The 27,082-nt window shown below is 41.3% G+C and overlaps 7 protein-coding genes across 20 annotated transcripts in view; 5 read left to right on the top strand and 2 right to left on the bottom strand.

The window, feature by feature from the left end:
• LOC144474801 (26S proteasome non-ATPase regulatory subunit 6) overlaps positions 1-27,082 on the top strand; it is a 262,460-nt gene that overhangs the window by 101,519 nt on the left and 133,859 nt on the right. The gene's annotated exons all lie outside the window — the stretch shown is intronic.
• Cog2 (conserved oligomeric Golgi complex subunit 2) lies at positions 235-3,690 on the top strand. 2 transcript variants are annotated; one of them, XM_078190930.1, is made up of 12 exons: positions 235-465; positions 534-761; positions 862-1,128; positions 1,204-1,505; positions 1,577-1,694; positions 1,764-2,086; positions 2,160-2,226; positions 2,303-2,483; positions 2,558-2,837; positions 2,910-3,090; positions 3,158-3,289; positions 3,557-3,690. In XM_078190930.1, the coding sequence occupies exons 1-11, from the start codon at positions 394-396 to the stop codon at positions 3,239-3,241; spliced, it is 2,103 nt and encodes a 700-aa protein (XP_078047056.1). In that variant the 5' UTR covers positions 235-393; the 3' UTR covers positions 3,242-3,289; positions 3,557-3,690. The 2 variants fall into 2 exon arrangements, with proteins under 2 accessions (XP_078047056.1, XP_078047054.1); XM_078190928.1 differs by lacking the exon at positions 3,557-3,690 and having other exon boundaries at positions 3,158-3,323.
• Positions 3,459-5,348, bottom strand: Fsd (transmembrane protein fates-shifted). 5 transcript variants are annotated; one of them, XM_078190934.1, is made up of 8 exons: positions 5,209-5,348; positions 5,050-5,135; positions 4,879-4,962; positions 4,604-4,777; positions 4,389-4,530; positions 4,113-4,314; positions 3,883-4,047; positions 3,459-3,820 (listed from the first exon to the last, which is right to left on the bottom strand). In XM_078190934.1, exons 2-8 carry the CDS (start codon positions 5,114-5,116, stop codon positions 3,551-3,553), a joined length of 1,104 nt encoding a protein of 367 aa, XP_078047060.1. In that variant the 5' UTR covers positions 5,117-5,135; positions 5,209-5,348; the 3' UTR covers positions 3,459-3,550. The 5 variants fall into 5 exon arrangements, with proteins under 5 accessions (XP_078047060.1, XP_078047059.1, XP_078047062.1 ...); XM_078190933.1 differs by lacking the exon at positions 5,209-5,348 and having other exon boundaries at positions 5,050-5,202; XM_078190936.1 differs by lacking the exon at positions 5,209-5,348 and having other exon boundaries at positions 4,113-4,305; positions 5,050-5,202.
• Pus10 (Pseudouridine synthase 10) lies at positions 4,872-7,951 on the top strand. Of its 2 annotated transcripts, XM_078190932.1 has the most exons (7): positions 4,872-4,974; positions 5,635-5,725; positions 5,794-5,891; positions 5,959-6,263; positions 6,338-6,549; positions 6,627-6,752; positions 6,839-7,951. In XM_078190932.1, the coding sequence occupies exons 3-7, from the start codon at positions 5,838-5,840 to the stop codon at positions 7,462-7,464; spliced, it is 1,323 nt and encodes a 440-aa protein (XP_078047058.1). In that variant the 5' UTR covers positions 4,872-4,974; positions 5,635-5,725; positions 5,794-5,837; the 3' UTR covers positions 7,465-7,951. The 2 variants fall into 2 exon arrangements, with proteins under 2 accessions (XP_078047058.1, XP_078047057.1); XM_078190931.1 differs by lacking the exon at positions 4,872-4,974 and having other exon boundaries at positions 5,588-5,725; positions 5,790-5,891.
• Lwr (ubiquitin conjugating enzyme lesswright) lies at positions 8,457-10,475 on the top strand. Of its 3 annotated transcripts, none has more exons than XM_078189950.1 (5): positions 8,457-8,753; positions 8,824-8,893; positions 9,444-9,527; positions 9,613-9,875; positions 9,951-10,475. In XM_078189950.1, exons 2-5 carry the CDS (start codon positions 8,828-8,830, stop codon positions 10,015-10,017), a joined length of 480 nt encoding a protein of 159 aa, XP_078046076.1. In that variant the 5' UTR covers positions 8,457-8,753; positions 8,824-8,827; the 3' UTR covers positions 10,018-10,475. The 3 variants fall into 3 exon arrangements, with proteins under 3 accessions (XP_078046076.1, XP_078046075.1, XP_078046074.1); XM_078189949.1 differs by having other exon boundaries at positions 8,457-8,724; positions 9,951-10,474; XM_078189948.1 differs by having other exon boundaries at positions 8,457-8,736; positions 9,951-10,472.
• Positions 10,769-23,529, bottom strand: Chas (chascon). Of its 5 annotated transcripts, XM_078189943.1 has the most exons (13): positions 21,602-21,871; positions 21,348-21,405; positions 19,982-20,174; positions 19,873-19,909; positions 19,453-19,622; positions 18,854-19,033; positions 15,895-16,110; positions 15,421-15,676; positions 14,989-15,345; positions 14,710-14,921; positions 14,384-14,636; positions 13,848-14,316; positions 10,769-13,169 (listed from the first exon to the last, which is right to left on the bottom strand). In XM_078189943.1, exons 3-13 carry the CDS (start codon positions 20,045-20,047, stop codon positions 12,635-12,637), a joined length of 2,751 nt encoding a protein of 916 aa, XP_078046069.1. In that variant the 5' UTR covers positions 20,048-20,174; positions 21,348-21,405; positions 21,602-21,871; the 3' UTR covers positions 10,769-12,634. The 5 variants fall into 5 exon arrangements, with proteins under 5 accessions (XP_078046069.1, XP_078046066.1, XP_078046067.1 ...); XM_078189940.1 differs by lacking the exons at positions 21,348-21,405; positions 21,602-21,871 and adding an exon at positions 22,912-23,529; XM_078189941.1 differs by lacking the exons at positions 21,348-21,405; positions 21,602-21,871 and adding an exon at positions 22,075-22,895.
• Vkor (Vitamin-K epoxide reductase) lies at positions 10,865-12,290 on the top strand. Of its 2 annotated transcripts, none has more exons than XM_078189946.1 (3): positions 10,865-11,040; positions 11,204-11,301; positions 11,520-12,290. In XM_078189946.1, exons 1-3 carry the CDS (start codon positions 10,865-10,867, stop codon positions 11,750-11,752), a joined length of 507 nt encoding a protein of 168 aa, XP_078046072.1. In that variant the 3' UTR covers positions 11,753-12,290. The 2 variants fall into 2 exon arrangements, with proteins under 2 accessions (XP_078046072.1, XP_078046073.1); XM_078189947.1 differs by having other exon boundaries at positions 10,939-11,040; positions 11,191-11,301.

Below are 27,082 nucleotides of genomic sequence, written 5' to 3'. Positions count from 1 at the left end.
CTAGCAATTACTCTACGGTTGCCAACCTCAGGTTACAAAATTGCCTACTCTTATAGGCTGGTTCTACAAGAGAATTGGTGAATCCTATTGGAGAATTGTTCCTACTCTTGTACACCTCCAGACCGCAGCGCGATCCGTAAGAAAGGGTCGACATAGCAATAAGCTTTGCTCCTATTGGTTGACGATTCACTAAGATAGAATCCACGTTGGTACGCAGTAAAATGGTGGGGATGTTTGCAAAAGATAAGGATGATAGAGGGATCGTGCGAACCATAACCTATGGTATTACTGTACATACAAGTAGTTTAGAGACTGATTAGATTGTTTCTTACAATTGTGCGATTTAGTGTGACTTTATATCAACAACGTTTGTTGAAACAGCAATTTAGCATAATGTCTAACGCCAACATTAATTTACCGAAAGCACCAAAGGATCTGTGTTTCACAGAAATGGATTTCATACAAGTACGTTGCTGTCATCTTAGATATTAATGTTATCAAAATATTTAAACTTTGATAATTTTTGATTTCAGAAAAATTTTAACGTGGACACCTTCCTTCAAGAACATAAACAACAATCGAAACTAGAGAATATGCGGGACGATTTAGGAATATATTTGAAATTGTTGAGATCTGCTATGATTGATTTAATTAACAGAGATTACGTAGATTTTGTAAATTTATCAAGTAACTTAATTGGTTTGGACAAAGCTATTAATGACTTGCAAGGACCATTGGGTCAATTGAGGGAAGAAGTAATGGTAAATACAGCATACTATGATCATAATTTTAGTAGTAAACAATGTTATGTGTAGTATTTAAATATATTGTTTTAATAATATCTAATTTCTTCCATAATAGCAAGTGCAACAGACTTTGGATGACGAGATCAGTGCAATCTCAATTAATATCTATGAAAGCAAGAGAATCAGAGAATACAAACAGAGCCTGTTCAGTTTACAACATATTTTCAAATCATTGAATAAACTTTCGTCAGTATTATCGCTAAATACATTCTTGGAAAGTCCAACTAAGATAGACATTTTAGAGCAAGCTGCAACAGAATTCAATCAATTACAGTTTCACATGTGTAGGTGCAAACTAGACATTATCAAAGATAAACAGAAGGTGTGTACTTAAGAAGTAAATTTGAAACAATTTTCTTCTCTTCATAATTAAAGGAAAAATGTTACATGTTTTTAGGAATGCGACCAATTGGAACAGACTTACATGACTCATCTCAATGAACTTTTCTTAGCGTGTATTCAAGAAAAGAATTCTGTTTTCTTGGTTCGTTGTTTAAGAATATATGTAATGCTTGATAAAATAAACGATGCAGAGAATTTAGTGAGAGAAGAGATTGTTAGTCCACTGGTGGATGGTGTGATTAGCATGGAGAACCTGCAAGTAGACTCGCTTGGCTTACAAAGTATATACAATAGATTATTAAATATTCTGAGCATAGATTTGAAGCAACTACTGGACATTACATTGCATCCAAACAGGTACATATTTTACTTCTTAGAGGTGTTTCTTGAACATTCTTGTATAAATAATTTTTATGATCTAATTCTAGATGCTCTGTTAAGGGTTTCAACTTTTTAGTAAATAGCTTTTGGGTCAATGTAGAAGAAAAAATTGAACAATATGTCAAATGCATTTTTGCTCCTGGAGATCCAGTATTATTTCATTCTGTAAGCATATTAATGAAGTCAATTTCTTCTTGTAAATGTAACAGTACAGTCGAAATTACATCATTTTAGCGGTACATAGCAACTTTAGAATTTCTAGAGAAATTAGAAGCCGAATGTGTTACGGCCGATTCTTTAAACGCGTTAAAAAAGAATTCACAGTACAAAAATTTCTTGAAAAAATGGAATTTACCCGTGTATTTTCAAATACGCTTTCAAGAAATAGCTGGCGTTGTTGAGACTGTTTTAATAGAACCTGTATCACCGGCATCTATAAAAGGGACTTTGGAATCTCTTACGCAAAATGAATTTTCCCTGCACGCAACGTGTATTTTGTGGGAAAATCTAGAAAAAATTTGGACAAACGACGTGTATCTTTATCAGCTTTTTCACAGGTAAATCATAAAATTGATGATGACAATAATGAACTTAACTAAAACAATTCTAATAATAGCATGTTCTATATAGATTCTGGAAATTCACTTTACAAATGTGTGCCAGATACCAAACATGGGCCTTGGCAGCACTTAAAGAAGTATGACATTTAAAAAGAATTCAAATTATATGATACATATAAGCGAATATATTCAATCAATTTTTTTCCAACATAGGTATGGCCTGTAGAAAATGAAGTGGGATCTTTGAGCAAATCGGAGCATCACACGAAACTCAATTTTTTAGTATGTTTAAATCAAGATATAGAGAAATTAGTGAAAAAGCTCCCATTGCTTCTGGAAATAGCTGAATTAAAACTTAAACAGCAGACTCCAATAATATTAAAATTATTAAAAGGTAAATATTACTGTTAATATTATTGAGTATTAATGTTACTGTTTTTATTCAAGCATATGTGCATTAATCTGCAGATTCGTTGAGTGAAACTACAAAGAAATTGCAAGCGATTTTATCACAAGTCACAGAAGAAATTGTAAACGAACTTTTAAAACAATGTATAGTGCATTTGAAACAAGTGAGCGATATTCCTAGATTATTTAGGCGAACAAATAGGGACGTATCCACGAAACCCTGCACTTATGTAAAGAATGCGCTCGCCTTTCTTATGAGCTTTCATGCAGATTATAAGAAATTGATCCCGGATAATGTTAATCATTGGTCCGAATTAACTCTTTCTTCGTTGACCGAACAGTAAGCATCAATAAATATGAAAGCACTTTTTGCGTTCTTCATCAATTGCTAATGAACTTCTTAATCGCACAGTTATCTGGCATCTGTAACAGACGTTCTAACATCAGTACAGAAAACTGAGGAGAGTCTTCGAAGATTAAAGAAGATCCGGGATAAATCCACAGGTTCTCTTTCCTCTGAAGTTCAAGGAGTCAGTGACGATGAAAAAATACGTATTCAGTTGCAAGTAGATGTACAAGCTTATGCGAACATGGTAATATCAATTTCGAAGATTTATATTTCCATTAAACAAAGAATTTGCTATACTATTTATCTTCCAGATTGCGGAAATGAAGATTACATCTTCAAATGTTCGTTACGTTGAAGAGCTATTGCGTACTGTAGAAACAGCAACAAAAAGATAATGTTCTTCCTTTGCTTATTTAAATGACTCATCTAAAAATCCAAAACAAGTTAATATAATCATCTTTGATGTTAATTATTTTTTAGTTGTACATAGTATTTAATGTACTTTGTAAATAATATTCACAGTGAGAAGTTAATATCATTTTTTTTTTGTTATATATAAATTATTATATTATGCAGTTAGGAGAAAAACGAATGTCTAAATTTAAATTTACTTAACAGGTATTTAATGTATTATTTACATAGTGATTATATTATACAAGTCATACTTATGTTTTATTTTCATCAGAATAAGGTATGGAATTATTTTACAGTATATTCTGATCCCACGAATCGTTCTCCGGTAATTCGATGGTAGTGACCGTGTCTTGATGGGGATAAGATGGATGCCACCAATTCAGAACTTGGCAATTGAGTACATCGTTTAACATGACCTGGTGTGTCAACGTATTAGGAACATCCGATGTTCCAAAACTCAACTGTAATTGAACTTTCACACCTTGCCTTACCATCACGGCTACCTTCTGTAGAATTAATCCAGTTACTTGTGGTAGCATGCTGTATCTGTGGCAGGCTACCTACAAACGGAGAGGAAATATATAGCAAAGTATATTTAAATGTCTTGTAGAGTATTAAGTACCTTAAGTAGTTTACAGCCTTCTTCCGGGTTTACGGCTACATCTTCCAACATTTCAAGAAAATCTGTCTTTCTACTATTTAATTTAGGCTTCTCTTTCATGGAATTTCTGTTCGATTTTGGTACCTCTTTCAATTTAAAGTAGAAGAACCACACTAGTTTTTCCTTCTAAAACAAGAAACAAACAAGTCACCATCTAATACAACATAATTTACATTTTTTATATTGCTCACTTTATGCCACATTAAACAACATCTTCGTTTTACAAGTGAATGAGGTTCTTCCTGTCGATAATAGGGCATATTGTCAATGCTTCTTTTTGAGGCGAAATAGATGTAATGTAATGTTCTAATAACACAAGCACGCAGTCCGTGCATACGGACCATGCACTGTGGCTGAAGACGTTCTGGTAAACTAGGTATAGGTCTGTAGTAACTGTAATCGTGGTCTCTTTAATGCTGATAATTTAACATCAAATAATAATGTTACCTAGTTAGTGAAACACTCACGTCTTATACAAATGGAACCAAAATTTGCCAGTTGTAGTTACATGATAAGAATTTCTACATATTCGAGCGAATTTACCTACAGCCTCTGGACAAATGTATTCTGATATAATAAACCACACGTCAAGTGGGTAATCTATACCTACTAAATAATTAAAATATATATAACAATTTATTATGTTTCACATCTTTTACTGGTTTTTGTGTTTATATTTTACCTTCTTCTTCTTCTTCTTCCGCATTTATAGGACACATTGATGTCTTTTTATGCCTAACTTGGTGAGTCATTCCTTTACTGTTCTTTTTGGAGTTATCCATATCAGGTGGATGCAAATCAAGGGATTTATCCGTTTCATTCCAAACTTCATTATCCATTGTCTCTTTTTCCTCCGCTGCAAATTATATTTAAATTGTATATAGCGACAAAAATATTTATGAGATCATCTGAAACAATCTACATAAAATATATTTAATAATGGGAAATGAAAATAACCATAATCTACAGAACCACCGATCGAAGCCTTTTTCAGTCTTGCATGGATTCGTGAAGAATTAGCAAAATCGTTGATAGTCACGTCTGTAGGGAAACGTAAGGACAGTAGAATAATCGAACATATTATGCGATTAGTATAAATTTCAAATAAATACGAAAGAGACAATTAACCTCCAATCAAATTGTTTTTGGTCTCGGTATTAGACGTTTTGTTGAATTTTTTTCTTGACATAGACATATTGTTGCACGTACTTAAACTAATATATATTGTAACAATTAATCAGGTACGAATTCGTAATGAAATATAATGTAAAATATACAACTATTTACATTAGCGATAAATGACACTATACATAAACGTCCATCGTACTGGGAAAACGTGTTTCTTGATGTTCAAACGCGTGTTTGCGTTCTATACAAATTTCACATTGCATCTAATTGTATCTTTCCATCCGAGCGAACCGTCAAATACCCATTTAAAGTTTTGCGAAAAATCGCGAACACCCGTCTCGATTTCGCAGTGATTATTAACTGTTACGCTGGCAAAACATGTCGACTTGTTAAACGTTGTAGCTAGTCGACAAAGTTCTAGTAATAAAATTGATGCGGATTAATAAAGAAGATAAATAAAATTACACGTTACGAGTCGGTGAAATTTCGTTTAAGAAGATCTTTTTACTATTCAAATGTTATATAAATTTTCTTTGAAATGAGCCTTTCCGTCGAAGATAACAAACGCATCTTTACTTTTTTAAGACAACAGAAATGTTGCTTAAAATGTTGTCTCCGGTTCATTGGATGGAAATCGTGGGAATACTTCAATGATCCTGTGAAATCTATTAAAACTGTAAGTTATAATTGCAGCGGCTTTAATTTATGTCTTCAGTTTATGAATGCCTTGCTTGTTACAGCTAGGCTATGTTGAAGAGGATGCAGCTATCGTCGATGAGACACATTGCATGGCTTGTCTGGGGATTCTTCAAGATGAAATGTTAGAATTAGTCGCTCAGAAAGTATGTTGAAGTGGTTTGACTATAAACTTATTGGCTTAATATAAATTTGAAATGATTTTATGAACAGATACAAACTGAAGTAGAAAAACAGAATTACGACAGTGATACGTTTATATGCGCATTGACGGTACCTACATGCGTGAATCTCAGAGAACGTGTACTACATACGAAATGTGCTAATGAACTGGATCTCACGAATGACGTGTTGTTAAGCCTTAAGTTTAAACTACAAACTGTAAAAGAAATTTGGAAGCTATTGATCGCTCCCAAATTAGAACAAGCCATTAATAAGCAACTAGACTTAACTCCTTCTGCTTTTCTTATTGAAATTGTTTTGTCATATGAACGTAACGATGAAGAATGCAAAACTTTGTAAGTTAACAGAGACATTTTCTTAAAATTCAAATAACAATTTGTTAATATTATTAACAAGTTTTTCATTGCAGAGTAAACTTTTTCGGAGGTCCAAGCAACAAAAGAAAAAAAGGAAGAAGAGAAAATAATGTGAATAAATTTAGTAGAAGATGCATAGAGACTTTACTGAGTAGCACAACGGATGAAAAATTTAATCAATTTCTGACGACATTTACATTTGGTGCACCTACAGGTGTCCATGTAGATAGTATCACATGTTTACACTCAAGTATTTTTGTAGGAGGTAATATTATAAATTATACACATACATTGTATTACCAATATACGAATAATATACATTTTCTAATATTACACTGTTAGGTCGATATACCAAATTATCTAGAGAAATTAGTCAAACACCGTGGCTTATAAATGGTGAACAAAAAATGGGAACATCTGTTCAGGATATACTATGTAAGCCCATTGCTGATGCTGTAACAGCCGAATGTATGTCATTTGATATAATTTCTATCATGCTTGAGATTTGCTACTTCATTTTATTTAATATATAATATGGTTATTTGTCTGTGCAGCCATTAAATTTTTATCATCTGGGCGTGAAGACGTGGATGTTAGAAACATATATACCGGAAGACCATTTGCAGTTGAATTAATTAATCCTCACATGACGAAGATAACGGAAGCATTACTGTCAGATCTGGTCCAAAAAATCAATCAATCTTCTAAAGATGTACAGATTACATCAAATTTGAAAGTTTTATCCAGAAAGGATTTAAAGAAATTGAAGGAAGGGGAGACTCTCAAAACGAAAATTTATCGAGCGCTTTGCGTTTGTCGTGCTAAGCCCGAACATATGTTGGCTCTTGAAAAATTGCATGACTTGAAAAAAGTAAAAATAGTTCAAAAGACACCAATTCGAGTATTACACAGGCGGCCTCTTAGTCCGAGGACACGTTTAATATATGAAATGAGAGCTCGATGGGTGAAGCCTCAAGAAATACAAACACTATTAGTCACTGCAAGCGAAGATGCCAGCATGTTTTTCGTATTAGATATTAAAACTCAAGCGGGTACGTACGTAAAAGAATTTATACACGGAGACTTTGGACGAACAAAGCCTAGTTTATGCGAGATTCTTAAAACTGAAGTAGACATGGTTGCATTGGATGTAACTGGTATCAACCTAAGTTGGCCTTAAAGATTGTTTTAACGTTCCGACTAACGAAATGAATGGAATTATTTTTTTTAAATACAATTACAATATTTGTGTTATTAATGTTTTTATTTTCTTTTATTTTACCTTCCTTTTGTTAGATGGGATAATAATGAAATTATTCTAATAAGTATATGAAAAATTAAGGTCAAGCGACGGTAATATGTAGCCTTGACATAAATTTTAAAAATATCTCAATGTTCTTTGAGCATCGTTTGCAAATTCGCCGACGAATGTGATGGAGAATCCAACGAGGCAATGGATACAAGTCAAATATCGCGCTGCATGTCATAGATGGAGCATCAGGCGAATATTGATTGAACATTTCATACTGTTGTTACTAATCTAAATGATTGCTTTTTATGACCGGAAGAGTTAGGAAACCCCTAATCTCCCATTTCTGTGTTTTTATCCTATTGAGTAATTTTATCTTATTATCCTCTTCACCGATAATTATTTTGTTACCACTTTTCGAAACTCCTCTCCCCTCCCTTTACGCAATAAATAAACCTTTTGATACTATAAAAATGTTCTTTATTGTAGTATAGTTGCTATGTTGCCTTATGCTCAGGAAGTTGAAAACACCTCGGAAAGTGATCTTTTAACGTTGGACCCTCTATTCGTATCATCCTAATGTACTGAACTATCTAGCTGAAGCAAGTAATGTCGAACACAAGCTCGCGAATTATGAACATTTTAAATTAAAAAAATAACAGTCGCGTATTGTTGATCAATCTTCGACCTGGACAAGCTTGTTCTATATTTCTATTGCTCGATGCGTATGACCCTCTTTATCAACAGAGCCAAATGAAGTCGCAAATAATTAGCCAATAGATGAACTGGACAAATGTGTACTATTATTTGATTGGCAATGCTCTTCGCAATTTGTCCAAAATATATATTCGTTGATCAGCAGAAGTCCTAATGTGGATTGGAACTTTACGAAAAGGATGTACATGTATGTGTCCGATGAGGATTTGTAGGGCGCCGGTGGTGGATCCATAGATTTTCTGAACACACACCCCATACACACGAATTGCTTGCTTTCACCGAAAAGGTTATTTAGAGTTTGGCTTCTGTGTTGGTTCCTTAATTCTCGTGGTCTCTCGGGGAATTTGATTTCGCCAAAGAAGGATATTCTAGTATACTCTGTGCTTTCACCCTTGTGCTGCCCGCGTTTGATGAAATTTCGGCGCATAAAGTGCCTGGAATCGAACCTCGGGATCGGTATCATTCAACACCGTGGTAAAGTCTGTGGTAACGTTACGATTCACGTCTGTCCGCTGTTCTAACATTATTTCGCGCCCAAAAACGTTAAGTTACTTGAATATATACTTGTTGCAGATTAATGTCAGGCATATCGGGTGCCAGGCTTTCCGAAGAGCGGAAGGCATGGAGGAAAGATCATCCTTTTGTAAGATATATGTTTTACCGCTACTACCCGCTACGATCTCGAGTCGCGCGCGCGTTTCTAATTTCGCTATCTGTTGCTCGAAACTTCTGCATCGCCTCTTCTTCGCAATACAGAAAATTTCGCCACGGAATGTTCAACCTTTTTCCACGCTTTTTTTTATCGACAGTTCGCGAATTATTTTTTATTGAACGACTACCAACGTCCTAACCTTATGCTTGTAAACCACCTTTCAAAATTCGTCAGAACATCAATGAAGACGATAAAAGTTATAAAATATTTCCTTTGAAAAAGTAATAAAGTAAAAAATGTTGAAAACTTTTCTATTTTTCAAAGCACTGCATGTAAAATATGATTAAAAAATGTTTACAATTTCCGCATAACGCAATCATACAATTAATTCTAACTCCTTATAATATGTTCAAATTATTGTTTAAAAATATTATTCATGTGAACGGTATTTAAGCAATATTTTTTTTTATTATTACATGGAGATAAAGTATTGTTCTAAAGAGTATGAAATTTGATTTAATAAAGTCTATTTGTATCATAGGGATTTGTAGCAAGACCAACCAAAAGTCCAGATGGGACACTTAACTTGATGAATTGGGAATGTGCGATTCCTGGCAAGAAATCTGTGAGTTAAAACATATTTGGCACATTGTTCTAACTTGCTTGTGACCCATTGGATCATTAATATTATTTAATATGAAATATTGTAGACACCATGGGAGGGTGGACTTTATAAATTACGTATGATCTTCAAGGATGATTATCCGTCAAGTCCGCCAAAGTGTAAATTTGAGCCTCCACTATTTCATCCGAATGTATATCCCTCAGGGACTGTGTGTTTGTCACTCTTAGATGAGGAAAAAGACTGGAGACCGGCTATCACCATCAAACAAATTTTACTTGGCATACAGGATTTGTTGAACGAACCTAATGTCAAAGATCCAGCCCAAGCAGAAGCATATACAATATATTGGTAATACTCTATTCGGTTTAACCTGCCCTATTTTAAGAAAAAGAAAATATAAACTGATCGTTTGTTTTGTTACAGTCAAAATCGCTTGGAATATGAGAAGCGTGTCAGAGCTCAAGCTAGAGCAATGGCTCCCCAGGAATAAGTCTATATTAAGTATCATTAAATTCAAATATTCCAACATATAAAGAAGTCATTGTATGCCTATAGTATAATATTCTAATATTCGATCAACGTTTCGTATGTTTTTTATAAGTAACATTAATGTACAACATAGTTTATTTTCTATTTTCTGCATTTTCGTTGATGTAACAAAATTCTCACGCACGATCATTAATAGATTATTCATTACGCTAGGTAAGAGAAAATGAGGTGTTATCTCCCCCTTAAAAATCTATTACGTACCATATGTCGTTAACAAGTTAAACTGTATTCAGAAGTTTTTTTTGTTAACAGTTTGTCCATATATTACGCATTTTTCTAAACTAAAGTGTAATTCATAAGGCTTACTGGCAGGTATTGATAAGTCTCTGGTGAACTGTGAATCTAATTCAACAATAAAAATGAGAAGAAAAACGCTTATTTTTTTCGTCAACCCGCAAACAGTATATGCTTCTGACTAACATATATTTAAAACTATACTGAATATCGTTCAAGTACAAAATTAAATTACGATTTGACTTTAATAAATTCTGTATGTATTGACTAGCTGTGACAGAAGTGTCGGTGTCACAAACGGGAACGATAACGTGGTAAGATAAATATACATGTGCATTGAGCATTGATCAACGTTCAATCTTGCTGCGTGTTTCACACTGGTTTGATTATCGATCGCCGCATCCGTGTTACTTGCCTCCATTGCGAAGCATGAGTTAATGTACGTGTAAATTTTCAAGTAGAAAACCTGTGCCGGTAGTACGTAGAAAATTATTGTTGTTACAACGGAACTCGATTATTCAAAGTACAAGTAATTTCGTGATACATATCCAATTATGTCTAAGCGGTCAGTATGGAAATTAAACGTTGCAATCGCATCAGTTTGCCTCCAAGGAATTGCTCTCTCTTACTACGGTTATGTTGTGGAAACGGCAAAAGAAGAAAATGATTCCTATGAAGCAATGTGCGACATTAGCGAACACATCAGCTGCACCAAAGCGTTTATGTCAGAGTAAGTTTTTATGATCTTTGTCGGTGATGCAGCAGTGGCAGTTGATCGTAGTCTTTTAGTCTAGCAATGTGAAGTTAACACTTATCTGCGCGGCAGGATTTTAAAAGGGAACATGAATGTAACATTGAAATGGATGTAGTTCCAAAGAAGCATTTTATTTCAGATACGGTAAAGGTTTTGGAATAATTCCGGCAACGTCTCCACTATACATGCCAAATTCTGTATACGGATTAATATTTTATGCTTTGGTCGCAATACTCGGTACGTAATTGTATATGTTTCTGCTAGAACGCGGTGCAGTTTTCTTCATTGTTACATAGCGCGCGCAATTTAAAAACTAACGAAGAATTATGATTACGTATTTTGCGTAGGGCAACAGTAACAAATAGTAATAAGTTAAGAAGGCACACGTTGTAGCAGAATCGATTAAATATTGTATTCCATTTTTTATTTACGTTCTAATAAGTGTTTGCTTTTAGGTATGTTTAATAAATATTCCATTTCAACACTTGTAATAACGTTAGGAGTTTGTTCGAATCTTGGTTCGATTTACTTGGCCTATATTTTGTACATTCTAAATAATGTGTGCGTGGTCTGTGTTAGTACTTACTTGGTAAACGCTTTTATACTAATACTTGCTGTTAAAAAACATCGAAAACTATTCCAAGATGGCACAAACAAGAAGAAGAAAAAGAAGAAGAAGTCAGAGTAAAGATGTCTGATAAATATCCGGAGACCCTCGATAACACTTTCATTTATCACGAAATACAGCAGACGATAGAAGATTAATTTTTATCTCGATCCGTTGAATTTATAACTTTTTTAAATTGAATGTTAAGAATATTAAAGCTATCGTAATAAACGATTCAAAAAAGTAGCGTCATCGTGCTTGGAGTCGCGTTCCTGAAAATTTCATATGACGATAGTCTATCTTAACTGGATTTCGTAACGAACAAACAATAGTCATCGCTGAATAATTGATGTTTCTGCATTTATATTGCATACTAAGACCAGAATTTACTTTATCATAAATCTATGCTTGTTATTTCGTAAACAAGTCTATAAAAATATAAATGTACATAAATATCCGCGAGTTGCATCGCACTTTTACGGATTTTACAGATCCTACCAGCGGAATTTCATGCATTATTTTGATATATAAATCTTGCGGACACAAATATCGCGAGTCAAAGTGAATTATTATAAATTGTAACTTTATACAACATCCATGAATTAAATATTGTTACGAACGAATCGTTATCGTTCACTCTTCCCTACAAATCTGATATGTAATCTTGGATTGTCGACCGATATATGTATGAGATAACGAAAATGTAAATCTTACATAACAAAATTAAGTATTCGATTACTCTACATTATTCGGAACAACAGCCTGATGAAAATGAAATAAGTTATTTTCAATTCAAGGTTTCGGGAATATATTTAAAGTAATAGGGAAAGAACTAGGGTATACGCATTGTCAAGTCGAAGACGAATCGCCGGGGAGAGTTGAAGCTTATGAAGGATCGTTTCTGATCTCGTATCTGCGACTAATGTCACCCAATCTATAACTAATAACGATTCGATTTAAGATTCAATATTCGTATCTACTGTCTCTCAACAAATCCTTATTACTACGGCTGATACTAGCCAATATTCCAGGGCTTTTCAGAGGGGGCGTTTCGTTTAGCCGATTCAGTTGCAAACTAGATGTATAAGGTATCCTCGATGACGGCAAGTTCGCACCATTTTTAGCTGCCTCGACGTTGAAGCTTTTGCTGCGTGATAACGACGACTTGTATGTTCTTTCCGGTTTTACGGGGGCTTGGACAGTCTGTAAGGACTGCATCGGAATTTTCGGCGATTTTACTGTATTCTTTATCGATATATTGATCATACTCCCATATTGGCGGGATTGGTTGGTCTGCGGGGCCATGGTATGGTAAGCAGTCTGCTTTACCGGCTGGTGATATCGCGTTGTCGACTGGTTCCCCGTTCTGCACGTCTGTCCAACTGAGTGCAAATTCCTCGGCAATGTTTGCGTGATCCTCGGATGGTCGTCCCTCTCGTGATTGTTGATCAACCGACCGGTGGATTTGCTAAACCTGTCTAGGGAACTGGAAGCGGCGCTGAAACCGCCCCGATTCGAGAATTTCACTGGCGGTTGTTCTTCGGAGGATGAGGAGAAGGAGGACCGCGCTCGGTCAGCCGAAACTACATAGCGGCAACGGCAACACATGCTATACTCCCACTTCATGCAGCCTTCACCCATTGTCGAAGCGACCGACTTTCGAAGCGTCGATGTACACGATTTATAGGCAAGCGAAGCGCAACGTCTCCCGGTTCTAACTCGATTACATAAGCCTGTATCGGCTTACCGTCGACTATCTCGCTACGATCCGCTCGCAGACGAGTAACGCGACACCCTACCTTACAATTAGCTTATACCACGCGGATCGATTAGCCGTCTGAAGGGTTTTCTCAGGCCTCTGCACGCGAAATGTCGTTCTTCGCTGGTCCGCTCCGAGAAACATAGTTCTCCTCGAATGTTACGTCTGCGAATCGGTGTCCTATCCACCGCTAATCAACGGTAGATATCATTTTTATGCCGCGCCTGTCGACGCAATCCGGTATACACCGGTGCATTTACATCATAAATAAACGGGCATCGGCGCGCTGTACACAGGATAATGTGATTATAAATATTAAAATATTTTCGCGCCTATGTCCCTCGGCAACCCGGTTGATGGAAAACGACATTTTGTATGCATCGATCTAATATCCTGTGCTAGTAGTAGCTCGGTTACCTGTACTGTGTTTCGGCAGTGGCTCGGCTACGGGACTTCCCCGAGCGTCTCGCGTCTCTGTACCCTTTCTCACGGCCGTAGATGCTTCCCCCAAAGGGATCCTCACCAAGGTAATACCTATGAACGGGTGGCGTCGATTCACTTCTTTGCCACTGTTCCTGAACGACTTGATCGCTGGTTTTGACGGTTTTACTGATTTTAGTGCTGTTATTGTTTGACGTAGCGTTCCTGGGAGACCTAGGCGGTCGTTCCGGAGGTTTCTCCTCGACATCTCTTTCGTTCACTAGAGGAATATTCTTGTCGATCACATTATATTGGAGATAAGTTGGACTGTTGTCATCGGTTTGAGTCAGTTGAGAAGTAGAGCTGCTACTGGCGCGTTTGTTCTTCCTCTCGGTGCTGGCTGAGCGCAGTTTTCCGACCAGTTTCCTGAAGGACTCGCCTATCTTGTACTTCGAGTGTCCCGAACCTTCAACGATCGCGAACATATCAGCTTATCTTATCCGATTAAATGGTCCGAGCGAGTTTAGACTTACTTTTTGCTGGTCGAGCAGCAGAGGATGATTCGCTGGTTTTTTTGTTGCTTCTTAATGCAGATGGTGGAGCTGGCGAGGTTGACCCGGGTCTGGAGGTAGACTTTTTTCGAGTGTCCCGATCCAATGTTTGTCCTTGCACGTCTGGGCCACGATTCTCCCATGTCCTTTGGACAACGTGGACAGGACTGGAGGTTCGGATCGGCATGGATCCCGAACCGTTCAGACTTGTTCGCCCCTCCGACTTCGTCGACCACTGAGAACCATCATCCAGAATACTTATTATTCGTTTTCAATCGTTAGTTGTAATTGCACAAAGTAACTCGAACCTGTTCTTTTGATCTTCGTCGAACTGGTGGAGATGGTGTGCGTTGCCGCTCGTTCATCGATTCCTGATGCTCTGATCGATGAATAGATTCGTACGTTTTCGAGTACGTGCACTCTTGGACTTGATCTCTTGGCGGCTCGCTCCCGTGGCCGTTCGTGTGAACGATCTCCACATACTGTGACGGGGAGTTGGTCCTCGCTTGGTTCTGCCTTCCTGTATAACCAAAAACATTTGGTTAAACAAATGAACTATTCATGACTGTTATCTCAGTTGTAGTTACCTTTTCCTTGATATCTTTCTGACCAGTCTGTGACCCCGTGGAAGTAGCCCAAGGGCGAGGTTGACTCTCTGCCAGTGTTGCGGCTTGGATGTTTGTTCGCGAAACTGCCGTTCTGATAGTCACGTTCTTTAGAAGTACAAGACTTCATAGTGACGTTGATGTAGCTGGTGTTGGTGCTGGTCGGAGGATGTACATCGTCGGTCTCGATAGATCCATGGGAAGATCTCGAATCGCTGCCGAAATGGCTCTCCAGCCACTTGGAGGTTTCGAATTTTCTAGCTTCATCTTCTTCTTCTAGGTCCAATGGTTTCTTCGTCAATACGTCTTTTCGGGATGGGAAACCCTCGGCCGGGAAGCCTGCGAACGATTCGTAGATATTTAAAAGAACCGTTACAGTTGGGGCGAACTTATCGTTGATAAATCCACGTTTACCGGAATGTTTGTGCAAACGGGCGGTCCTCATGGCCGTCGATAACGGTGTCCAGTCACCGATTCGTTCTCCCTCTGTCGTCTCCGCGACGTAGCGCATCTCTCGACCGACCTTCTCGCCGCCCGAGATGTAATCGACAACGTCCTCGTCTCTTCTCTTGACGAACCTCTGGGAGCTCTCCTTTCTCGTCTCCGTTGCTTCGTCACCATTCAGATCGACGCTCGCATTGTCCTTCGCGGGGACCTCGTCGTCCTTTATCTGCGGATTGTCATCGGTCGGTCAACGGTTACCCGGATTAATTAACATTTACTGTGATCATTGTGAAAATGATCTGTACCAAACGTTAAATAAAATAAAATATTGTCGAGGTATTAAAAAACGACATTACTTATAGAGAAACCTAATAAAAATTTTGAGGACAGAGATCTTGAAACTCCACTTCAATATGAAATGGAAGGATTAATTAAAGTACTAACCTCCTCGTGTTCTACAGTGCGTTTCCTCTCGGTGACGATCAGACCGTCGGGCTTCAACTCCTTCTTCTCCAAGGTTTTCTCTGTGTCGATCACCTTGTTCGATTTGGTCGTATGCTGGACGACCTTGGGTCCTGTTTGCGACGCCAACTGCTTGCAGGACTCGGCCAGGGCGGCTCTCAGGTCGCCCCGGTTGTTCCTCACCGCGTTCTGGTACGCCTGCGGAACCAGATCGACGCGTCACACTCCAGTTAGGTGTAGGAACAACAGGCCGCGCCGGTTGTCGAAGACGATTATCCTGGCAAAAGGATCGTGCCTAGCGCACAGGGCAGCGCACCTCCCGAAATACTCCGCGGACAAACCGGATCGTCCGGTGGCCGGTGGTCGGTGACCGGTGGCCGGCGCCCGGCGTCGAGGACCCGGCCTTCGGGCCCCGTTCGACAAGTGGATGGAAAGGTGTTTCTAACGGCTGAGGTCACGGCACCCGTCCTCCACGGTAAAAATAAAACTCGGGAGACCTTGCGAAAGCTGGAACGGTTCGAGTTCGCGACGCGACGCGATACGGTCAAAACGGAATCAATTGAAAAATGGCAACGCTGGCGCAACAACGTTCGTTACACTATCAACGACGGTTCAAACCCTGTCTCCGCAACCAACACAAAACCGTACAAAATATTTCGAGAAAACGGTCCGCGATCGATCCGATCGAAGCGAGCACCGCGATCGCGGAACACCGATGTACACTGATCCAGTAGTTCGCCGACGCGATAAGGGGCTTAACCACAAGTACGCGAGCCAGTCGAAGAGAGAAAGAGAGAGAGAGGCGATGCAGCCGCGAAGCTCTACCGACGAGGAGGACAAGCTATCGCGAGGCAGAATCAAGCGAGATCGGGACAGAGACAACGAAAGAGAGCCTGTGGAATGTCCTGTACCCGAGAGAGCCTCGCCAGGAGAGACCCGTCGGAGGCAGTTCGGCTCGGAACAGCTGGTGCGACTGGGTCCGCATTGCGGCGATCGCGGTGATCTCTGCGATCGCTGCAATCATGGCATTCGCGGGCTGTTCGCGGCCGGTTCTCGGCCGGTTCGCCGGCATTCGGTGAAGGGAGAGGACGACGAGCCTCGAACCGCAGAGATCATCGACTTCCACTTCTCGGCCCCCCCTTCTCTGCCCCGATCCCCTGCCACCGTCCACCTTTCTCTCTCTTTCTCTTTCTCTCCTGTTCATCCGTATATCCCTACCTGACACTATGACAGTCGGCCCTGCTCGTCCAGAACGATCCCGACTTTGCCACCAACAAGAACAGCGACCATTGTTCGAGCTACCGATAGTCGTTGATCCATATCTTTAACGATTTACCTATCAGATATCTATCAATTTCATTTTTCAAAGACCTATATATCGAAGAAGAAGTTTCATAAAAGTACTTCGCCGTTTTCTTGGCAATAATTGATTCCTGTCGAATCGTGTTCGCACCGACGTTTAAATCGAATCTTGCTTTACGAAAGGTGAAATTCCATAGGCAGATGTACCAACGGTATCCATAAGTAATGATGTTTTCTGTTCGATTGAATGAGCATTGTTACCTTATTAGCAAACACGACCTATGTTCTAATTAAATCTACGTATTGATTTTAAATATTGGTATCATGAAAATTATCTATACAAAATGTTAAATAAAAGCGTTTGCTTGTACCACAAGAGTCTTTTACATTTTATAAATCTGCTAATGGAATTTTGTTGCTTATTCTGTTCTCTGCGAAATAATGTTTGCGAATGAGACGAACGCTTGCGTCGATACACGGAGAGTGTTTTACATGTCTGTTACCTCGATTTGGCAATCGAAAGAAGCTGTACGCCGTACGCTACATTCGCGAGCTGCGATCAGGGAGGAGGGGAACTTTATACTTTCGATTCTCGAGCGGACTCTTCTCTGTACGATTCTTCCCTCGCGTTCCCCGCTGAACAATGACCCGTCGAAATGTTACTGTGCCACAGGGAAGTGTCTTTCCCTCTCTATCTCTCTCTCGTTCTCCCTTTGCCTCTTTCCCGCACGCGCGGCCGACCTTTGCGGATATTTTTCTCGCGATCGGTTCGCGGAAATGAAATTCCGCGACTAAACCGCTGCGACGCGAAACCAATTAACCGGTCGAGTCCGTTACCGGCAGATTTCTGATAAGAGGCGTGACAAATCCGTTCGGAAGCGTGGTACACCTGTTGCGCGTCTCCTCGGGCAGTCCGTCGATCATTTCTACCCGTTCCTGATGTTCGACACGGAATCTTTCGTGTTCATCTTTAAGCGGACTTCGTATTTCGTGCAGCTACCCTCTCGTAATACCGGTTGCATACTCGAGGAGGTCTACAGTAAATTCTCCCAAATTGTTCTTCAGCTAAGAAACAATTTGAAAGAATTTACTTTGTTCCGTGAATTATATGCGGATAATAAATCATTTTAAAAAAGCCAGTGAACTTCGACGAGCATTCGGTATAATAATAGCTGAAGCGACGATGCGTAATGCAGTCTTCGAGAAGTCGCGGTGTCCGTGCGAGAATGAACGCGAGTGCGAGCATGAGCACAAACCGGCCTTGACCGACTCCGAGAAGGGAGTGTCCCTTCCCGTGAGATCGCTTGAGAATCCAAAATCTCTAGCAGTCGAGAGAGCAAAGTTTCCAAAAGGATCGTTCCTGTTTCGTTTCAATTTCCCAGTGTTTAGTGTTGCTTACTTATTTCAAGCGTCGTCATATTGCGTTCAGCAAGGGTCGACGCATCCTCTCGAACTTATAAAACTATGCAAGGTATGAAACCGTTGTTTGTCCAACAATAAGAGGCGCCACGCGGCGAGGCAGAACAGAGAGGAACAACAAGAGAGAGAGAGAGAGAGAGAGAGCGAGATCGTTGGATACTTGGGTTGCGGCACGCGCAGGTGGAATTCAGGTGTGGGTGTGTCACGCGCGCGGATATACCTCGTCCGAGATATCTCCCAACTGTTGACGATCCTCCGTCTCGAGCCTCTCCTCGATTTCCTCGCGGCTCCTCACCACTGTCTCGTTCGATTCCTTCTGCACCACGCTGCCACCATCCGCGGATCTTCTTCCACCTGTCGACCAATCGACCTCTTGCGGTTGATCACCGGTTGTTCGCCTCTGCAAACAATAGTTGTCTCGATCAATGCTAGATTTTCTTCGAGCCGAGTATACCATACCTTTGCTGGCCTTTATCCGAAAAATAAATGAATACGAGAACGCGTTACATTGTCAGAATTATGTAGCCTGGAAATATCGGCAAGAAAATAATTATCAATGAATACGCGGATACATTTGGTATCTAACTAACTTTGCTCTATGAGTGGCTGACTGTTATGTCGGACTATACGATCTACAATGATTACGTATTCTGTACTCGGCAGAGATTCATTTTATTTCTCGTTAAATCAACCGGTTTCATTTCGCAGAGTCTCCGAAGAGGGACCAAATGGGGTTGTTAGAGAATCACTGTCCGCGAGAACGAACCGCAAAGAGTCAACGGTTAGGAGCGGCCACAGCGGTAAGAAAGATTCAAGTACTTCTTGCGTGGTGTGCTCCTGTTGCTCGACATCTTCAGTAGTGTTTGTGGTGACCAAAGGACCGGAGTCAACGACGACCTCGCCATCCTCGAGTACGACCTGTCGCTTCACTCTGGTCTCGATTTGCCTTGTGGTGGTGATTTCCTTCTTCTTGCGGGTCTCCCATTCCTCTGCAACACCGGAAGCGGGTTCATTGGTTCGTCACGGAACGGTCGGTTTCGAACAAAACCGATTCCCCGACCCTCGTTCTCGGACAAACGATCGCCGTTGGAAAGCAACGTATCGAGGAAGAAAGTAGAATTCTAGCGAACTGTTTTGCGCGGGAACAGTTTGTCGGTTTGTACGCGACACACCTTACGGCCCTTATCTATTGTCTCGGGTGTTCGAATCTCGAGTACGTCGTCGGCGGGTAATGCTCACCTTCTTTCACTAGAGCTATGGAATTCTCCGGGTCGATCTGGAAGAGGATGACAACGATTAGGACATGTTTAGAAGTTCGACGGTAGAAACCGAAGGAAACTGTACTCACGAGGATCGGCGGATGGCTCGCTGGTGGTGGACGAGCCTCGTATCGGCGTGTCGAAATCACCTCCATTATTCGATCATGCTTGCCGGTGGATCCCGATGATCTTGGTCTTTGAAGATCGTGACAGGAAGCGGAGTTGTTGTCTCACGGGTTGTTCCAACAATAAGCCGCTCTGCGATCCGATAACTCCACTTCCCTGTTGTAATCCAAGATAACAATTCGTTTACAGGATGTTTGTTTTAGCCGGAATCCTAAATCTAACGCAAACCATCCGTGATTCGTGTGCGTTACGTTGCGCGTCGTCGCGGGCTCCGCGATGGCGCCTCGTCGCGCGTTCAAGTCACTGGGAATGCGCTGGCGATTGCTATTAATACACGCGAATTCGACCAAACGGTAATGCATTTAATTAGCATCGCGGAACGCGGCTGAAAAAGATTCAGTGCGCTGCGGTCGCACGTGGCTTGTCGTTAACCGGAGAGAAAAAAAAAGTCTTCGACTCGACCGCGATTATGTCCATAAACGTTCGGTTCCAGGAACGTCCAAGGACACCGGGATGCGAGGATCATCGCGAGCCGAGGCGGCGCGAGGCGAGGAGAGACGGAATGTCTCGAGGCACGAAGACGCAGTCTATTTAACGCTTCTAATTGTAAGCGTAATCGTCGGCACGCGCGTCTATGTGCGCGCGCCTGTGAACGGGGTGTAATAATTCATCGGGACGCTCTTTCTGCATAAAAATCGAAGGCCGCAGCGGCACGCGGGCCTGTGGTCACGACGACCACCTCAATATGGACTGCGATACGATATCGAGATGGTTAAAGACACGCGTGCGCCACGTACGACCAGTTGCCAATTACAGTGGCGTATCTGTGTCAGATTGTTGCCGCCACAAGCACTGAAACGATCCAATATCACCGATCGCGTGCACCCTATACGCGAGTCCGTTTCTTCCTCACCCCTGTCGCAGCAAAATATTTGGAATGTCACTGTACATTGGCACCAAAAATTCAATATTAAATTATTATGATCTCGTAAAAATGTGTATGTTCCTGCGTACTGCAGTATTTGAGAAATTAAAGACATGCTCTTCCTTGACATGTCATAAGTCCAAGTTTCTGTAAACCGTTCAAAATCTTTTCCGCGGAAGAACGTGATACAGACTGTGAAAAGCTCCCCCTTCTCCCATATACAGTGACCACTTAAATTTTGCTATACTATAATTTTCTGAGCCACTGTAAAGGTAGCTTCGACTAGCAGAGCAAAGGGCAATTGCGAGAGAGAGAGAAGAAGATTGAAGATGAGTTCGACGAGACGAGTTATCGAACCCGACGATGATTAGAAGATCTTGTCTAACGGAGGCAGGTCAACCTACGCCATTGAGCACTCGCGTCCTTGCGGTTGAAATTACGCACGAGCTCTCCCCGACTTGGCTGAAACAGGTACGCAAGTATCAGGATTTTTCCTCCCCTATAATCTAGGCTTGTAACACGCGGTCTTGTGCCGATCGACAACTAATGGCTACCGCGAACCACGAGCCGCGAACCACGAATGCACGATCAACGATTGGCGATACCGATTTTTCATTGAAAGTTCACGTGACGAAAAGACCACGAAGAAAAGGTGTACCTGACAGCTATAGCTATAGCGTTCCGAGGCCGTGAAACGAGTGCGATTCGCATTGACATCACGCTTCGGCGACGATTCTATATACGACCGTGTCGATCCTGTCTCTCTGTCTCATTGGATATGCGTGTGACGTCAGGGATGAGTCATGCTCGTGTGTAAGTCTAAACAAGTGAAAACTCGCCGATGAGGACAACGTTTTACTATTTCGCGGTTCTTGAACATTCTGAACGACAGATCGACTACTTCGCTAAATAACGATTTTTAGAAAAATTACTGGTATACTCGAGTCATGATCGATTAATCATAGATCCAGGGGTAAATTATCCTTAACCAGTAACCTACGAAATAAAATAAAAATACAATGTTGGTGAACATCTAGGAGATTTAAGAAACACTGAATGACACTTCTCTTTCAGGAAAACTGAAGAATGTTAAGATGTAACGCGGCAATTAGTTATGCAAAATAATTTTACCGTTTCTTGGTAGGTCCGGGCGTTAAATCGCTGTGCAGCGCGGTGGTATTACTTCGGTGATTTGGACGCATGATCAAGAGACGAAAAGCGACAAGATCGGGAGAGCAGGTGGATACTCGTGGGCGGCATGTATGCAATGCGACAGACACGTGACCTCGGCAAGGACGTCGCCATTTTGAGAGAAACACTAAGCGCGGCAAACCCGCGATCATCGATGCTCCCTCAAATTTCTCCGGAATGAACGACACAACGGAGAACTTTTCGATCCTAACTAGGCGCGATCCAAAATCGAATCCGGACGATTTCGAAACAGGTTTCCGGAGCGCGTTCACACCCACGTACCCGCCTCTCGCGTCCACTTGACTAGAAACCTGCGAATATTTTACTTTTACATACTAATTTCTCATGCCTGCAATACAAACCAAAGGATTGAAATTGGTATTGAGATATCTGCTATATAATCATCACAGTTTTCCGCTGCGACTCTTGTAGCCGACAATCTGTTTCCGGTCTAAAGATTGTCACTGTGAGATCACAGGGTCAGTGTATCAGCGAATAGGGAATAGTTCGACGAAGGTGTGTTGACGGTGTCTTTTCAGCCGATGCACTGGGAAGATTCCCATCGTTTCTCGCGCACGGCGGATTACGTAAGGGGCTGACAATGCCAGGTCTCGTAACATCCTCGCGGAAAAAGGCGGTTCGATGGAAGCGGGCCAGCCTTTTCCTGGGCAGCGGCTCGCCGAGGAACGTAGAGGAACGCTGAGGGGATGAGGCCGCTGGCCGATCGAGAGAGCTAAGTAGCCAAGGATCGAAAGAAAGAATGGTGTTTACGTTCACCTGATTCGGTCTCGGGAGATCCGGTCTTGGATCGGCGTGTGACCTCTTCTTTCCTCGAAAATAGTCGCACCGGTTATCAAAGGGATCCTTGATTGTCCTCGGTGGTCCACGGACTAGTCGTAGTTTTTCCAGTCGAAAACCTGACACAACCAAAGTGAAGAATCGGAAAACTTGAATCGAGGGCCGCGAACGCAAACTTCCCGCGCGCATGCTGCCGTGGCCAGCGCTCACGATACTGTCCGTCTATCGAGCACGCTTTCTGACGGATCCGCGCGAGCCACCGCGAGCTCTCCCAGTAGGAGACGACGATCGCCGGAGCGGCACGAAGCGCGGCCGAAGTTATCGGTAGTGATGAGATCAAGCTGGATCCAAACGGGGACTGTTACTTTCCTCGACCGGCCGCTCTGGAACGGCTACACACGGCTACCAAATTAGTCCCACCATACTCTGCAAGCAAGACACCGGATAATACTCGTTCTTTTCGGTGAGACACCTTTCTCTCACCTCGGAACTAGACATTCCGGAGGATCCGGGACATCAGAAAGGATCCTATGGATCGATTTCCATTTATCTGATAACCCGTCTAACTAATACTTAGTCTCAATTGACGGGGACCTTATCTGGTTAGACTTTTTCATGTCCTCCTCGTATCCGAATGTAAAGCAACAATTCAGAGCAATAAGAGAATAGCCGTAGGTACATTCGCATTCTTGCGAGGTCAAGATACTAGGCGCATTGTTACTTTCTTCTGTGGGCACAGCATAGGCTGGCCATTCAACCATTTTCAAACAGACTGACCCTTATCACTTTCGATGTCCAGTGTTTCCGATCAAATAGTTGAAGTAATACAAATTAATATTTGGCCGTCGGGTCAGCTGTACTCGTATCGCCGGAAGCTACCAGTCACCTGGAAATCAAAATTCTGGGAGTGGGCTTTGACCTGTTGACCGATTTCGCCAAATCGCCAGTGTTCTCGACTCTCGTGACCATATACCTAACAGGTCTTGTCCCTGATCGCACGGCGTCATCACCGTAACAAACTTTACCTCGGATAGCTTAGCCTTATATAGAGAATTTCCTTCCCCATTGGTCTTTGCAATGGTCTGTATATATTTGCATTTCTCAGTCGGATCTAGAAAAATTTGAAGATATTATCTTGTTCATTTATTGTTTCAAACAAAATAGCATTTACTAAAGGTTGTGTCATTTGTTAGGGATTAAATTTCAGTTGAACATACCGCTTTTAAATCGAAGTAGCTATTACTTCGAGTGGTACTTGAAGTATCAGGTGATATAAAATCTCGATGAAAAAATTTTGCGGGACTCGAACGAGAGAAACGCAGACTCCGAATAAAATCAGAGATCCTATTCTTGGCGACCGAGGTCGTTAATATGCAAATGCGGTATTCCAAGCGAATGCCTTATTGTGTGTCTCCTGTGTGTCGCATGATTCATCCGCGTACACAAAATATTGTATCTTAATATCTTCGACCGCCCACAGAAAAGTATGCGTCCAATTTCTCAAAAAGGAAAGAGATTGCACGGTTTGGATACAGGACGAACCGAGCCCCGAATCTTCCAAGAAACGGATTAAGTAACGCGTCTTTCATCAGCAAAACGGCGCGAGCGTGTCGTTCCAATAATTATCGTTAACGCATGTCGGCGATCGTTATCCCGTGACTCAATACCGCGTCGATGCGCTCTGTTTACATTCAACAGTGAGGTCGCAATAGGCGTTATTGGCCGATGTTGCACGGCTCAAAACCGTTTGCTTGAATTTTGCATTTCGATTGCGTAACATGCGGCAGACTGGACAAGAAAAAAGATCTAGAAAAAAAACGGGCATGTAGTTAAGATCGCCCAACCGGTCATTAAAATTATAGATCGCGTGGATATGTTTCAGAGTACGCGTGCTGCATAATCGTTAGAATTGCCACATTTCATTACGTTGTGTTATTTCCTGCGTGGTATCATTTTTCTTCTAAAATCGAGCGTTTATGAGTTACATTCGACGCCCTTGAACTCTAGCAACTAGTGACTTGGCATGAGGCAAAAATTGCTCTTCGGAACACTCGGAACGCTCCACGCGGAGAGGAAACGTCATTTGCGCGGAAGCATGATCCTGCAGGCAATTTGGATCCATATAGGGGTTAACCGAAAAAGGAGGATCAAAGATACAAGAGCGTTCGTGACGGCAATATTCGCATTATACATAGCATTCTCCGTCTTTGTCCTCGTAGTCTCGTTATTCCTGGTTTTCCTTGACGCTAATCCCGCTCTCCGTACGCAGACGGTGATCGTGGTATCCTTGGACCGACGATCGCCGACACCGGTATGGCATCGTGGTACACCGTCCAGCAATGGTGCCAATGTCAATAACGGAAACTGGGAGCAGGGGGGGGGGGGGCAAGCAACTGGAGCAATTAGGCGAATCAGCATCTTCGCGACGGAGGGAGCCGATTAACCTCGAATTATGTTTCCGGGAGGACAATATGTACGTCACTGCAACCGGGTGCCGTTTATGTAGGTAAGCCCACGTCATCTGTGCCAGCAAAGTGCCGCCCAAGTAGGCAAGCTTACCTATATGGATCTCGAAATGTGGCCATTGCCAAAAGCTGTGCGAACTCTGGACAAAATTATTGCGCGCATGGTCGACGTAATTGATACCTGTGAACTGGTTCAAAGGAGGCGCGCCATTGCAGGTGTGCCGCAACACGCGGTGTCTTTTTCCACGAATAGATTCTCCTCGAACAAAAGTGTCATTGGTCTGGGATTGTTAACCGAGATTTCAAACAATAGGCTCGAGCAGTAAAATGTTATTATCCGCCAGGAGAAAACCATCGATTGTGTTGTGGAAATAGATCGAACTTCTTATTATAGGCAGCGTCCGTCCGATCTCCTGACAGAATATGCGCGAATCGACTGCGCAGAAATCTGGAAGCCTGCGCAAATGATTAGTTCGATCTATAAGTAAAATTAATCAATGCAAATGTTTTCTTCAAAAAAGTGTTCCTGGTGCTTTTCGTCAATCAGTTGTTTCTCTGGATCGATATTACGTTAGAATCGTTAAACATATTTCGAAGTCCAATACGTGATTTACCTACCAGTCGATGTAAACATGTGTAAGACCAAAGGTAGCGACAACACGGAACAGAAAGTTAATGGATTTCAAGCAAATAGTCCTCGACTAGAGAAAGTCAGAGGCATTTCTAAATAAACGATCTCTTCCTAGTAGAACGTTAGCACAATTATCTATGGATCAACAACGGTGGCGTGAAAGCGTCGATATCCCAAAGTGTTTCGATCGAATTTAATGGTCCCGAGCATCTGTATTTCGCGTACTTGTCGATCGATGAAAGCTTCATGTTTAAGAGTAAATATTAGCCTCGATTCACGTCATATTCCAAATGATCGTTGTGGAATAATGGAGAATTAACTCTTGTGCTTTTCATTCCAAAATTTGCGAATTCGGTACTGTACCCGCTAAAAAAGCACGTTCGGTCCGTGGCGACAACTAGTATCTAAATGTCACACTAGTGGAAGACCACGTACTATTCGCCCAGATAACACTCTGGGCACAGTAGTTTTGGAGAAAAAAATGAAAAATTAGAAGCAGAAATGTTAATAATTTGCCAGTCCGATAAGTGGGGCGGGAAACTATACTAAATTTTTTTTATTTCTCACAACAAGAAGTTTCCGCGATGCGTGGTGACAACTGGTGTCTAACTCCCGCACTAATGACTGCAAGATTAACCAGAGGACTCTGCGACCACTATTTCAGAGAAAAAATGAACATAACCAATGCAAAGAAACTATGCTGAAAGAAAAGGAAGTCAACCTTCATCCCAACACCGAACGATCCCAACTTTTGCTTTCGTTGTCATAAATTTATCCATCTTTAAGTGTATTGTCATGGTCAACAGTGGACAGTTCGAAGTGTGTAGTAATCGTACGTTATAAATACAATGTTACTTGTTTGTATTATCTCCGCTAAAATATTAATTTAATACAGTGAAAAACTACTTGACGCGGAGCATGTATAGCAAAATCTATTCGCACTTAAATCTGATTCAATCTCCCACCGCGAGACCGGTTCCAAGTTCTAATCATAGGCGGCGCCACGTGTATCACGAGAGCCGTGGAGAATCTATGAATCGTATCGCTTGCCAAT

The sequence above is a fragment of the Augochlora pura genome, chromosome 9 (assembly GCF_028453695.1).
Source record: "Augochlora pura isolate Apur16 chromosome 9, APUR_v2.2.1, whole genome shotgun sequence".
Taxonomy (NCBI): domain Eukaryota; kingdom Metazoa; phylum Arthropoda; class Insecta; order Hymenoptera; family Halictidae; genus Augochlora; species Augochlora pura.
Note: the sequence above shows the minus strand (reverse complement) of the source record. Positions and strands in the feature narration are given on the sequence as shown.

What these genes read in the sequence shown, in the direction of transcription:
- Cog2 (XM_078190930.1), top strand. Translation starts at nt 394, where the DNA reads ATGTCTAACGCCAACATTAATTTACCGAAAGCACCAAAGGATCTGTGT. An exon ending in AATATTAAAATTATTAAAAG is followed by an intron (nt 2,484 to 2,557) that starts GTAAATATTACT and finishes ATTAATCTGCAG; the next exon opens with ATTCGTTGAGTGAAACTACA. An exon ending in CTTTCTTCGTTGACCGAACA is followed by an intron (nt 2,838 to 2,909) that starts GTAAGCATCAAT and finishes TTAATCGCACAG; the next exon opens with TTATCTGGCATCTGTAACAG.
- Pus10 (XM_078190931.1), top strand. Translation starts at nt 5,588, where the DNA reads ATGAGCCTTTCCGTCGAAGATAACAAACGCATCTTTACTTTTTTAAGA. An exon ending in CTGTGAAATCTATTAAAACT is followed by an intron (nt 5,726 to 5,789) that starts GTAAGTTATAAT and finishes TGCTTGTTACAG; the next exon opens with CTAGGCTATGTTGAAGAGGA. An exon ending in GATGAAGAATGCAAAACTTT is followed by an intron (nt 6,264 to 6,337) that starts GTAAGTTAACAG and finishes TTTTCATTGCAG; the next exon opens with AGTAAACTTTTTCGGAGGTC.
- Vkor (XM_078189946.1), top strand. Translation starts at nt 10,865, where the DNA reads ATGTCTAAGCGGTCAGTATGGAAATTAAACGTTGCAATCGCATCAGTT. An exon ending in ACCAAAGCGTTTATGTCAGA is followed by an intron (nt 11,041 to 11,203) that starts GTAAGTTTTTAT and finishes ATTTTATTTCAG; the next exon opens with ATACGGTAAAGGTTTTGGAA. An exon ending in TGCTTTGGTCGCAATACTCG is followed by an intron (nt 11,302 to 11,519) that starts GTACGTAATTGT and finishes GTTTGCTTTTAG; the next exon opens with GTATGTTTAATAAATATTCC.
- Lwr (XM_078189950.1), top strand. Translation starts at nt 8,828, where the DNA reads ATGTCAGGCATATCGGGTGCCAGGCTTTCCGAAGAGCGGAAGGCATGG. An exon ending in GGAGGAAAGATCATCCTTTT is followed by an intron (nt 8,894 to 9,443) that starts GTAAGATATATG and finishes TTTGTATCATAG; the next exon opens with GGATTTGTAGCAAGACCAAC. An exon ending in CGATTCCTGGCAAGAAATCT is followed by an intron (nt 9,528 to 9,612) that starts GTGAGTTAAAAC and finishes GAAATATTGTAG; the next exon opens with ACACCATGGGAGGGTGGACT.
- Fsd (XM_078190934.1), bottom strand. Translation starts at nt 5,116, where the DNA reads ATGTCTATGTCAAGAAAAAAATTCAACAAAACGTCTAATACCGAGACC. An exon ending in CAAAAACAATTTGATTGGAG is followed by an intron (nt 4,963 to 5,049) that starts GTTAATTGTCTC and finishes GTTTCCCTACAG; the next exon opens with ACGTGACTATCAACGATTTT. An exon ending in GGAAGAAGAAGAAGAAGAAG is followed by an intron (nt 4,531 to 4,603) that starts GTAAAATATAAA and finishes TTAATTATTTAG; the next exon opens with TAGGTATAGATTACCCACTT.
- Chas (XM_078189940.1), bottom strand. Translation starts at nt 20,047, where the DNA reads ATGGAGGTGATTTCGACACGCCGATACGAGGCTCGTCCACCACCAGCG. An exon ending in GCACTGTAGAACACGAGGAG is followed by an intron (nt 15,677 to 15,894) that starts GTTAGTACTTTA and finishes GACAATCCGCAG; the next exon opens with ATAAAGGACGACGAGGTCCC. An exon ending in TGCTGCTCGACCAGCAAAAA is followed by an intron (nt 14,317 to 14,383) that starts GTAAGTCTAAAC and finishes CGATCGTTGAAG; the next exon opens with GTTCGGGACACTCGAAGTAC.